General features: G+C 44.3%; 1 protein-coding gene across 2 annotated transcripts in view; it reads left to right on the forward strand.

Annotated features, from left to right (window-relative positions):
- The window catches only part of MAP3K3 (mitogen-activated protein kinase kinase kinase 3), a 40576-nt gene extending 32364 nt beyond the window's left edge, over positions 1 to 8212 (forward strand). For both annotated transcript variants that reach the window (XM_052785153.1, XM_052785154.1), the window contains exons 16-17: positions 989 to 1166; positions 3574 to 8212. In XM_052785153.1, the coding sequence (XP_052641113.1) occupies positions 989 to 1166; positions 3574 to 3802 (407 nt within the window). In that variant the 3' untranslated portion in view covers positions 3803 to 8212. The remainder of the gene's footprint in view (positions 1 to 988; positions 1167 to 3573) is intronic.
- Positions 8213 to 13259: the final 5047 nt, after the last annotated feature.

Genomic DNA, 13259 nt, shown 5'->3' on the forward strand with positions numbered 1-13259 from the left:
GACACCGCACAAATTTTTCTGTGCTCTAGAGGTTGCTCGCTGCAGGAAAAATACTCTCTTGTTCCTGCCTATAAATCTTCATTGCATCCCCCCTAGGCTGGCAAAGGGAAATGAGCTGCTGATTCTTGAATAACACCTTGTATGCTGCTCGTGTGGTGCTCTTTACCAAATGATTTCCTACCTGGTGAGTTATTCACTAGTTTGCACCCATCTAAGCCAAACTGTTAACTTGCCTCCAGGGTGCTGGATGGACAGACTTGTTACACTGAGTTCAGCTCTTCAGTGGGGAAGTGAAGTGATAAAGCTATGTCCCAACACAAGTGCATTTTATTTGAGGGCAGAAGGATTTCACATAAGCACGTACCAGATAATAGCAACACAGGTTTCTTGATCTTATTGCGGCTTTGAAGGAAGAATTTTTTTTGGTGTCTAAGCCTTAGTTTGTGTCCACATTCAAGCTAAGCTCTTAAGTTTTGCTTTTTTCCCTGGTGTTTCGTGTTCAGGACGTCTGACCAAGTAAAGTGGAGATGGACTTGTTTATTGTAGGAGTTCAAAGTGGTTTAACTAGCTACATCTGTTACCCAGCTGACCAGAAAGCAATAGTTATACTCACCAAAGCAGCATCCCAATAAAATCCTTTTCTACACAGCTATGTACTATCTAAGCCATTGGCCTGGGGGCCCTGCATAGGCTGAGCTGTTTACAGGCAGTGTAACAATGACGGTGCTGACTCAGCTCTCATTTCCCTTCCCCCTTCACTTCCTTGTGTTTTTACCCTGAAGTTTTTCCCATTTGCAGCCATTAGCAATTGGCTTGTCTACAGCCTGAATTAAAGAAATGATGTTTAGCAGGTCACCTGAGGCTTAATGGGGAAAAAGCCATACCATGAGCATGGGTATTTCTGGGTTGGATATCAGCTCTGTAGGCTGCGGATCCAGCAGCTGGATTGCATGAAAACAGCTGTCTCCATTCTTTGTTTTTTGTCCAGGAGCCAATATTCTCCGTGACTCTGCTGGGAATGTGAAGCTTGGGGACTTTGGGGCCAGCAAACGGCTGCAGACAATCTGTATGTCTGGAACAGGCATCCGCTCTGTCACTGGCACGCCATATTGGATGAGCCCAGAGGTGATCAGCGGAGAAGGCTATGGAAGAAAAGCGGACGTATGGTGAGGCTTTAACTTTCTGTCCATAGATCAATTTACAGCTTTTCTGGAGTGAGATAAGACATATACATTCTGTCGTCCATATATCCAAAAGCAGATTTTGTCTGGATCAAAAGTTTAAGGTGAACTGAAGTAGTTGATTTGAACTCAAGACATGACCTGCTGCAGGCTGTGCTTTGCAATGTCAACACACAACTGCTCGTTTAGTTTTTCAGGAACAATTCCCACTCGTTCCTCCCTCGAACTGATAGCTGATTTTCTGTTTTCTGACTGGTGTGAGGTTTCCATCCTTCTTATATACCTTGTAAGAGAGACTGAAGGTTGTTTAGGGAGAGTCCATTCATTTGGTTATAAAATGAGAGGTATGCTTATAACACACTGGAAATGAATAGAATTTGAGCTTTAAAGGAAGGATGCCCAAACCTGGAATAACACAAAAGATACAGGTCAGATCAGAGGTGATCTCAAGTATGCATGAATGGAAACTGTAGCCATGCTATTATTGGCATAGCCAAGAAACAGCCTCTATCAAATGGAAAGAGCAAAATGGTCCTGTGTCAAAATGTTAGTTTTGGAGGCCTTAAAAAGGTGAGATTATAAAACTAAACTAAATGACAACAACAAAAGGTATGTTTGTCTCTCCACAGTAAAGCAAGGCCTATGCTATTTCCTGTACAAGCAGTGAGTGGAAACGTAGCTGAAACGCGTCTCGTATGCAAAGAGTTAAGTTCTGCAGACTCTCCCAGTTGGGATGCTGGGGGAGAGAATGGAGCACGTGCCCTTCCCCCTGGGTTGATGCAGTTGTGGATTTCCTCTTGGTGCTGACATCGGTCCATTCCCATCAAAGAGACGCTGCTGTTGGCTGGGCTCCAGTTCCTACAATCCTGATCATTATTTAGGGGGGGGGGTCAGAATTTTCCAGTGCAGCGTTAGTCCCAGGGTGGATGCGTATGGCCGAGAGGCTCAAAGACGTAACAAATCTATCCACCTGGCTTTCCGCCACTGCTGCAGGCCCCTCTCCAATTTTCTTTTTCCTAAATAGCAGAATATGTGAGCTATTTGTTATTGCTGGAGTGACTTGACATGAAAAACATTCCTGCTGTTTGCTGAATATCTTAAAGAAACCGGATCTGCTAAAACGGTATAAATCAGTCTAAACAATAATATATCCCTGCTTGCTCTTGAGCAAACCCCCAGCACTTCAGCACACATGGTTTGCATTTTCTGTACTCTCTTCTAGTAAGTCTTAAATGGCTGGAAACCAGTGTAAAATTTTCACGTTGGATTTTAAACCTTGTCAAGAAGTCATTTCTTGCATATTCACTGGATTTAATTCCTTTCCTTCCTCATCTTGGCAATTGATGCAAGTCTGCCTCTGAAAATGTCTTTTATTTGCTTTTCACTTCAAAAGAGGGTTTAGTTTAAAGGTAGAAGAGGCAGTTTTGCCTTTTTAATGGAACGATGTGATCAGAACACAGGACTTGATAGGAGAAGTTCACTAACTGCTGCTGCTTAATCTGTGGCCTGGAGGAAGCAATTAATCCTTTTTGAATAAAACCCAATCACTGCAGTACTAGAGAAACCCATCTTCCCTGTGAAAGTATTGGTGTCACGCTTGCTTCAGAAAGGTGGCTCAGCCATGTCTGTCCCCATAATCACATTCTTGCCTTGAAGTAGCCTGCAGAGCCCCATTAACTTTACTAGGAGTGTTTTGCCTTAACTTAATTGATGTATCTGCCCTACTGGCGTTTTAACTTACTGCCTTCTCAGTTTGGAGCTGTTAAGACTTTAATTATTTTTTGACTGTCTATGGTGCTTGGTTTCTTGCAAAGTGGAGATATTAGGGTTTTTTTTTTCCCACGTGGGCATTCTGAGGCTGTACACTGAAAAGGGATTTTGCTGAAATGGCTTTGTGGGCTCAACCAGCTCTGATTCACTGGACCTTGGTTAAAAAGTATGTTTTCTACCTTGCAACTCAGCAAGTGCCTTTGAGATGTGACAGTAGCAGTAGCACCCAAAATACCACTGAGGTCAAACGGCACCTTCAGGGACATCTCGTGTGCACCTCTTGTCCCCTGTTGTTAATGCAGATGTTTACTGAGTAGAATTTGAGCTAAGGAGAGCCAGACAGATGACACTTCACAGTTTTTGGTGCAGTGAGAACCACAGTGGAAACCAGCCTCCCTGTCTCAGCACTTTACTGCTAGCCTGACAGTAGTAAAAGCAGCAACGTTGGCAGGTCTGGCTCAGAATCTGTGCACACATGGGGTTTGCTGAGCACAAAGCCATTTTATAGCTTTTTTCAGAGCAGAGCTGTACCTTGATGTTGGCTGCTTGGAAGTTCTCTCTGAACACTGTGCATTATTGTGTGAGTCAATTCTCACTTTTTTTTTCCTGTCTCCTTTTCCAGGAGCCTCGGGTGTACTGTTGTGGAAATGCTGACAGAGAAACCACCCTGGGCAGAGTACGAAGCCATGGCAGCCATTTTCAAAATCGCCACCCAACCAACCAACCCCCAGCTCCCCTCCCACATATCAGAACATTGCCGGGACTTTCTAAAGCAGATCTTTGTGGAAGCCAGGCACAGACCCTCTGCTGAAGAGCTGCTCAGACATCAGTTTGCACAGCTCCAGTACTGAATTACCTCCCTTGCTAGCAGCTCCTGCTGGGCTTTCGGTGCCCCGTCTGGTCTAGTTGCAACTGCCCGTTGTGGTGCTGCATCTTCAAAATGCCAACTCAGCTGTCCTAGTCCTTTGGGGAAATTATGCCAAGGAACCTAGGGTCTGCTCTTGTGCCTGATATCTTTGTTTGCTGGACTAATGTTTATTCTACCGACAGCTGTCCAAACAGAGCTGCATTTTTGCCCTAGTTACCTTGATGTGAAATTGCAGCTGGCTGCATGTTTTCTGTAGGCCCAAGAATGGGAGTATAAGAAGTGTCTCACTGAACATAGAAGAAATCTGAACCAAGGTGGGAACTGGAAGAGCTACACTCTTCAGAACAGAAACGTGCAACAGCCATCCAGACCAGCTCTCTACGTGCAGGTCGCTGTTGTCCAGACTGCTAGGGCTTTAGAGGCATCTATAGCACATGAATCCAGCAAAAAGCCATGTGTCATTGAGCATGCGCTCGCTATATAATTATATATTTTTCTTCTTAAGTATTCAGCATCTGAAGGTGTTCAGAAAATATTGATTCAAAAGTATGTGAATAGTGTTATTTTATAATGAAACCATGGATTTTGGGATGGGGGTGAGGGAGGTCTTTCTAGCTAAACGTCAGGATAATCAGAAAAGTTTCAGCAGAATGCAATCACTCCAGGGCCTAAGATGAGGGCTCTCCCACTGATGTTAGAAAATCCAGAGCTTGATTTCCAAGGCTTGATCTGTCCTAGCATTAAGACAGTGTCAGTTAGTTTGTGTCCTCTATAGCCAACAAATCTGTGCTCCTGCTTCATCTCCCTGGGACTGCTGGGTCTAAACAAAACCCTTCTCGAAGGGAGTTCTGCAGAACAGCTTTCTGTTGCACCTATCTTTTTGGCTGGTAACTTTTTACCATCCTTTAAACCAAAGATAGTTCATCTGGTGCCCAGGAATTTACTTCAGGAAAAGCTTATGTGTTTCTTTGAGGACGTGGCCTAATGGAAAATTGAGTTTTTCGTGGGGAGAATTTGCTGGACACTAGTTTTACTTGTGCACAGTAAGTTAGAATCAAGCTCAACCCTTCAGTGTGTGTGTTTTGTTTTACAGGTGTGCAAGTGTTCATTTAAGATTTCCATAAAAGGTTATGGCCCTATTTAAATAAGCTTTTGTACGAGTTAAGTCAAACAGTGAACCAGAGAGAACATTTGTAATGCTAGCATATTTCTGAAATTAACTGGAGATTCCCATGCAGGTACCAGCAAAATGCATCCAAGTGATTTTGCCTTTGAAAGGTACCACATCTCTGAGAACTGAGTTCCTGATGGCTTACTGGCCTCAAATACTGTATGTTGATTGGGGCACTAATAGTCCTTACTTTACTCATAAAAGACTAGCAGTTTTTAAGTGCTGGGGATTCATGGAGTAATTATAAGTTATCTGTGTGAAATGAAACTAAGAAAAGGAAGTGTATTATTAGCTAAAATACTGTTCTATAGAGCAACGCTAAAGTTGTTCTGCTCTTGTATTGGAAACCGTATTAAGGCTCCGCATACCTCCACTCTTCTCCCCCATAAAAACTTGAAAATTGCTTTCATAATGCAGTAAAATTAACAGTTTTTAAGTGAACGCTAATAGCAGGATAAGGCAAGTTTTAATGAAACCAAGCTCCTTGAACACATGAGAAATACTGTGTTGAATTAAAAGAGGAAAAAAAGAACCCTAAAAAAACCCAAACAACCAAAAGCCCTGAAAGGGTTTAACAATCTGAAGTTTTTTCTGTGCCAAACTCAGAGCAATGTGTAATCAGTGAAAGCAAGCTAGGGGTTTCACTTTCAGGCTCTCCTGCACTACTACAAGGATGCACTGTTGAGGTTGCAGGCACTTAGGGGGATATCTTTTATGAAAGCCCTTGTTCCGTAATTTATTTAATTCTAGTGAGAGCACTTCTATTGATCTTTTCCAAACCTGGAACTTGACTCCAAATTGTCAAGACACATGGCCTGATTTTTGGCCTTCACTTCACTGTCGCTTGCACCGAAGGGAAGCGAGGGCATGACACTTCTACTCTGTTTTAGGGAGCATTTTACACCACTTTGCTGTGGCGTAAATGGCTGTGTATGCTGCAGAGGAATGTGAAATCATTCCTGTAGTCTTGATGACAGAAGTAGGGTGGTCAGCACTCCTGTGGGGCCTGGTAGCACTCTTCAAGCCTTGCAACTAGCACCTAAATATACCAAAGATTGGAATCTTCTATTCACCACACTTTACCCTGCAGACATACAGCCAGCAACCAAGAGTGCAGTGATCCTGTCTGCATAGATTTCTCTCTACCCTTGGCTTGTCCTCAACAAACTGAGACCTTTTTCCGTGGTCTTTCCTTGCTATCCCACACATTGTGTTTTGGGAGAGAATAGGGCATGAGGAAATGGTGTAACTTTTAATGTTTCAAAGCAACTAAATCCTCAGGATCTGTTGTGGCTTTTACCTCATATGTGTCATGGAAGGCTGTTCCAGAGCAGAGCAAAGAGCATCATGGACTGATGGGCTCAGTCCTCTCCCCGCCAGAGCTTCTGGTCCTTCCCACCACCTATGCTGAAATGTGCCTACTCTGTGTATACACTTGTATTCCAGTCTGTATTAATGGAAGTAAATAGCGATTGTACAGTGACAGAGAACATGGGGTGCCATCTTGGACTTCTTGTATTCCAGTACCTGACCCAATGCCACCCGTTCGGCACAGGAACAAGCCAAAGCATTACTTGTATGTTTGGAGATGCACTTTTATGAATGTAGTTTATATCGCTCTTTTTTAGCTCTTTTTACATCATGTAAACGGTGATGCCTCATACTTTTTTTTTTATTTATATCGTAAAAGATCATATTTGGTGATTTTTATATATATCGACTCGACTGTTACGGGGTAGGGGGGAGGATGGGAAATAAATTCGACGCCTTTATGAATTTAAAAAGGAAAAAAAGCAGCTGGTTTTGCAGAGAATTTGCTGATGGTTTATAACGAGTAGAGCCAAGCCAAAATGCTTTCTTTGTTTCCTCACAGCCCTCTTGATTATGGAAAAGGAAGATCTGGATTCTTAAGTCCACTGCTGTGGTGAATAAGCTTGGGGCTGACACTTATACTACAGTCTCTTAACACGGCCCTGGCAGCAAAAAAGTTTCAAGTGGACATAAATGTAATTATACTTCTAAATTGAATTACATCTGGCCTCTTTATCCTGGCAGAATTGGAAAAAAATGGGAATAAACTCATTTAGGGGACAGTGGAGGAGGAGTGCCAGGCTAACAATAAGCTATTGTGTCCATTCCAAATGTCATGTTGTGTTTTTTGCTATTCCTTCCAGGGAGGGCTATATAGTGAATATTGAGTATTGGGATCCTTGATGGAAGGTGCTGCAGAAATGGAGAATATTCTGTTTGAAGAAAAATATCTTGTAGGAGTCCCATTATTCTGAAACAGTTGAAGCTGGGCAGGAAAATGTCTGAGATTCCCATCAGAGAGGAACTTGGGGGAATGGGGAATTTGGCTGTCCCTGAGCTTGTTAGGAAACAAACTATTGGCATTTTGGTCTCGGTGTGACGATTCTGTGCATTCCAGGTTATTTGCTTGTTCTCCAGTAAATCTGATCTTTGCCTATTCTAGTGGTGATAGCTTGCAGCAATTTGGATTTTTTTCATATTTTTTTGAGTAGTATTCCAATGGACTTGAAGATGCTCCAAACAGTTCCCTTTGCCATTAATTACCAAAACAAATTGACCAAGAGGGAAATTGGTACCTGCTCAGGTGACACATGTTATTTCCAAGTGCCCAGAAAGCCAGGATAACTTGTGAAACCTCAGTAAATACATATTCCTGCTGTATACACTTTCTCTAGTAGGCAAAGGCCAGATACTTAGAGCTGTACAGGGGAGACTGAATGAGATCCCAGTGATTGGTGCTTAGGTTAATAGCTGCTGGATGGAAAGGTTTTATATATTTGAATACGTACGGTCCTGTGGCTGTCACCTTGGTACCTGCCCGCGGAGCTGGGAGCATTCAGTCTGTCTTTAATTTTCAGAATAAAATAGATGTCCTCTGTGGTTTAATGGTGTTTGGGCTTCAGGTCTTTAAACCCCAGCCTTGTTTAGGAGCAAATCTGACTAAGAGCTCTGAATTTCCCAGTTAGAAAACGTAGATGTGCCTAGGGGGGCAGTTCAGAAACGAGGAAAAGGACTTCAATAACTATCAATACCTGTCTGACATAAACTGTGCAGAGCAGGGAGAAATTGCTTTAACCTGGATTGTGCAGAAGACCTTGAACCAGTAGTCTATATATACCGACCGGGGGCTTGCAGTGCAAAGCCAGGCCATTGTATCGTTTTATTTACAATAAAATTATCATTTATATGAAAGCCTTTTTGGTGGTTGTTTGCGATACAGTGTCTCTTACTTCCTGTATGAGTGGTGCCTCGAGATAAGTAAGACAATTAACTAGTTTTCCTTCTAACCAAGGACCTTAACTGAAGGAGGAAATTTTTCCTTTCAGGAGTTTATTCTTTAGGACAGGTGCAGAAGCGTCCAATTCATGAAGCATTGCTTCTTGGATCAGGTAAGTGTGTGTCCTCCACAAGGCTGCCCCTGAGGAAGGTCATATTCATCCATTTTCACTCTTCAAAGAGAGAGGTAGCATGGCTCCTGTCTGTCTTGTTAGTGTGTAAAAATAGGAACATCTTCATTTCACCTTGCAGGAGAGTAGCTGTGACTGGTTTATTGGCTCTTCATGTGCAGATTGTACTGATGGAGAGCAGGAGCTGAGGTTTGCATTTGGATTCAGCTGTGGTGGTGAGTTCTTTACTCCAGGTCTTGGTCTGTAAATGTTCTTGATTCTTCAGTGTTTAGCAGGGTAGATTGTCATCAGGTGGGGAGAAGGCAGTTGGTAACAAGACCAGGAGGAGATGGTTAGTATGATAATGTCTGATTCCCTGCTGTGTTTCGCTTCAGCTGGGAACTCTATAGGGAATACCCCAGAGTAGCTTGCTAAGTGGGGTACTCCAGGTCTAGCTTGTGAAGCTTAGGCTCCTTGAAAATATATTTATTCTAAATACCTGGAAACAGTTAAAGGTTCCTGAATTGTTTCTCCTTTGAATGTATTGTCCGGTCCTTTTAGAAGGCAGAAGTTTGGAGAAGAAAGGCCTCTGGACTTCAGACAAATGTGAGTTATCATGAGCTCCCTTCCAGAACTGAAGCCTCCCAGCAGAAGTGGAGGAAACCAAGTAGTCTTGCATTGAGCGTACTCGGGATTTGGGACAGGATAAGCTTCGCTGTCCCAGAGTACGCCAAGGGAATGGGTAACCGCATTTCCAAATATTTTCAGGCTTTTTTTTTTTTCCAGCATACTATCTTAGGAAAGGACAGAAATAGTGCTCCTATAAAATTCATCTACGCTACTTGCTGAAATGCTCATTTTTTCCTGGTACTGCTTGGTCTGTTTATGCAGCTCCTAGTCTTCAGTGTCACAGTCACTTAAGCAGTGGTTTGAATGCCACCATGATCCCTTGAGATGCCGGCCTCCCCGGGCCCTAACCACAACCTTCCCTGTAGTCACCTTTTCCCAGGCCATGGTATAGCTTGTTGCTATGTCAACTAGATACCGAAATAGTTGTTAATGTAAAATATGAGCAAATAAGAATAAATGGGTTAACAAGCTGATGCAATAGAAACCACTGCACATGAAATAAGTACATGCGTGGCGCTTGTGTGCTGTTCCAGAACAGATGAGAACCAGACAACTGAAGTTGTCCCAGAACAAAAATGTCTCGTGGAACCAGGAATAACCACTCCCGCTATGTCCTGACACCCTCCTTGTGTGCATTAGAACCTGAAAATCCTGCCTTTGCTAAAGGAGGAACTTGGAAACTCTCAGTTACCTTTACTTGAGGAGGTCCTTCCCAAAGCTGATGCCTTCATCCTCCTTTCCACTCAGTATGTTCAGGGGTAACATTTGCGTTGTGAACGTGAGATTCACATCTTACGCTTTTATGATGGCATGTTTTCTCCTGGACTCCCCTCCTACTCCCTCCTCTCAAAAGTAAGTAGCTCTACAGCAATTCTGCTTTCCACGAATACAGAGTGTGTGGTCCTGACTTGAATCTTCACCATGCCTGTCTGTAGGTGGTGGTTGAGCAGGGGCTGGGAGAGGAATATGGAGGCTTGGGCTGAAGGTTAGAAATGATCAGCCACAAAACACTGACCAATGCACAAAAGAAATGCAGCTAAAAACCTCTACTGCCTTTTTTATTTCTGGTAATTTGTGTTATATGCATAGTCTAGCTGAGGGGAAGGTAACTTAAGGTGTGTTTCCTCTCCAAGTCCAGTTCTGAAGCAAATACAATTTAAAATCTCTAAAGAGGTTGGCTATACTACACTACTGTGGCTCTTTCTATTAGGGTAGTAAAGTCTAAACTAGGAACAATGTCTTCTGGATTTAATATTGCTTGGGTGTGGGTGTGTTGCATTATATTCAGGAAATGCTGGCACGGTTAGCTGTCATGTCACTTGTTCTTCTGTTGTTGATCTCTGCCTAGTGCTCTGTGTCTCGTCCAAAACTGGACATCTGGATGGTATGGATGTATATGGATTCTTGCTGATTTTTTCCCAAAACAGTTTTTATTACGTGAATCTGTTGGCTTGAATTTTTAGGCTCTGTAAATGTCCTTTCTGGAGCTAAAAGGCAGGTTGGTAACAGAAGCCTCGTGCTTGCATGGAAACGCAAAAGAAAGTTGTGGTGTGTGTAATACAAAAAAAAGGTTATTTGTTGCTCCTCAGTTGCATTGTTTCTTTGGTGGCAAGACCAGATCTGCGCTTTGGAGGAGAGGAAGTGCAGGTGGCAGTGTGCCATTTTCCGTGCTTCAAATTAAGGGCCAGTTAAAGTGTTGCAGCAGTCATCAATACACCCTGGAACAGCCCTTGGGCCACTATTATAAAGCGGCTGTTCTTGAGCTCTCGCTGCATCGCCTTGGAGCCCAAGAGAGCTGTAGCATCCTCTGCTTTGGCTGCAACTTTTGCTGCTTCTCTGGCTCCTCTGCTGGGGATATTTTCCCATGGATCTGCTGTGCTGGAGCAGCAGAAAGAAGCCCCAAGAGGGACCAGGTCATGACTTGAAAGGAACTTTTAAGTAGTTGATCTCAACTGAGTGCAACTCTGCAGCATCCTTGCGTGGGTTGCAGGCAGTATCTATCTCCCTAGCTCTTGTTTCGCTTGCCAGATGCTGCAGGCTTCTCTCTGAACCCAGCTGTCTGGACAGCTTCTGTCTCCAGACCGCTCTGAACCATCTTGGTCCCAGGCTGGCGTGGGGTGCCGCTCTGCGGTGCCGCTGTGCAGTGCTGCTCAGCCTCACCAGGGGGAGTGCAGGATGCTTCCCCTCACCGCTCAAAGTTGATGGCTGGCTTCTGGCCACTTCGAAATTTCAAATAAAAAGCTGTAATAATGATTGGCAGCTATATATGCTGAAAGCCTGTGGTCCTTTCTTCTCTTCACGGTTATCTTACCCCTAACTGTGGGGTCTGAACATCCTGAACCCTGGTAACTCCATACATACAGATTGCCGGTTTAGACTGCTGGTCAAGGGAGGCTGCTGGCAGCTGGAATGAGAAAAGACAGCCCTTGTGCTTAAAGATGAAGATTTGAAGTGAGAGTGTTGCAGTAGGAAGTCACTGTGTCTGCTCAGAAACAGGATTTTTGCACATGTTGCCCAAAAGGTGTATTAAGGGTATGGGTGATTCAGAAAGGAGGGTTCCAGTGCCAGTGGCATGAAACTAGCTCTCATCATAAAATCAGCTGAATTTTAGCTAAACATTAGGGACAAAGAGACAATGTCTGGGGCTTTTTTTTTTTTTTTTTTTTAATCTGTCTTACAGAAACCTCACAGTTGGAGGTATTTTAAGCTGGGGTTTCTATAGTGCTGCTTCTTCTGGTACGCCCTGGGAAAGCATGCACCGTCATTTGTGCAGGGCTGTGCACCTTTGAAATTTATCAGGCAGATAAGCTCAGAGCGTTTAAAACCTCTTCCCATGTGTGTTACCACTAGGGTTTCCCTGTGTGCAGAGCCTGGCATGTTAATCAGGGAAGCAGGAGTTTGCCATTCTTTTTCTTTGTGTGCAGCAGCCATTCTGTGAAACGTAGCTGTATCGAAAGTCTCTCTCCCCCTGCGTGAATCTGATACTGATCAGATTCGCTTCCCACCCCCCCCCTGAACTGTGGTGCCTGGGTCAGGTTGCTGCAGCCTGTTTGGTAATATATAGCCTGGTTGTTGGTTTCTGCTCTCAAAATCAGGAAACGATCGTGTAACAGGCTGGAGGTCTCGCACCTCTTGTGCTTGCACATGCTCCCTCCGTTTCTGCTACATCAATGAGTTTCCTGTGCCCATATGAGAAGGGGGTTAAGTAGAGAACGGTGAGTGCTACTGTCTTTAGACAAAATCCCGAATTTCAATTTTTGGGAGGGAAGGAGAGAAATGGAACATCATTGTTCTTCTTGCTTAATGTTCTCTTTTTAACTGAAAGCCCAACGTTTAAAAGCTGGGGGTTTTTCTCCCTCCCCAGCCCCAAAATCGTCTGGTATAGTTAAAAATGCTTCGTATCTGATTGCCCCGCTGTGCAGAAAAGAGCAGCAGCCTGCCGAGGTGAGGGAATCGGGAAGTGAGGCCAGCAAGAAACAGGAAGCGAAACCGAGGAGTCTGCTTTCATTTTCTAAGGCAACCTTAGGAAGGAAGGGGCCACAACCCGAAGAGCATCACAAGACCCTCGCCGCAAAGCAGCGACTGCTTGGGTTTTGTTTTATGACAATGAACGCTGCAGGGCTGCTCAGGAAGCGGCTTTTGTTGTGGTGTCAATCTGCTGCCTTCGTGTTGGTGTGAGGAGTCGGCAGCACCTGCATGATGGGGACAGTTGAAGCACTTGGTGGGGCTGAAACTCACTTGGAGCCTTGCCGGGCTCTCTGTTTGTATGCGGTCCCTGCTGTGCTGGCAGTGTAAATCTCCAGGCAGTCCCCACAGACCTGCCCTTTAAAAAGCCCTTAACTAAAAAGGAGAAATAACTTGTCTGACAGGAGGGACATCGGGCTCCCGGGGTCATCCGACATGTATTTTCCCCGAGATCAGGTGTGACTGCAGCCAGCTTTGCCAGCAAAGGAGAGCTGCGGAGATGCTGCCTGGCTGTTGGTGCACACCCAGAGCCCCGAAGGACTTGTTTTGAGGGAGGAGGACCACAGCAACCTGGGTGAAAAACACATCTCTGTATGTACCATCTGTTCTTCCTGGGACTCCTATGGACTACCCATACCCATCTTTTTCCCCTCTTCAATCCTTAGCTCCTGTTTGCATGGCTGTGTCTGGATTCTCCCAGACAGGACATGCTCAGCGGGAACTGATGTTATCAGTCAGTGATGGAATAGGGCCTCTTG

This window comes from Harpia harpyja, chromosome 4 (genome assembly GCF_026419915.1).
Source record: "Harpia harpyja isolate bHarHar1 chromosome 4, bHarHar1 primary haplotype, whole genome shotgun sequence".
Taxonomy (NCBI): Eukaryota; Metazoa; Chordata; class Aves; order Accipitriformes; family Accipitridae; genus Harpia; species Harpia harpyja.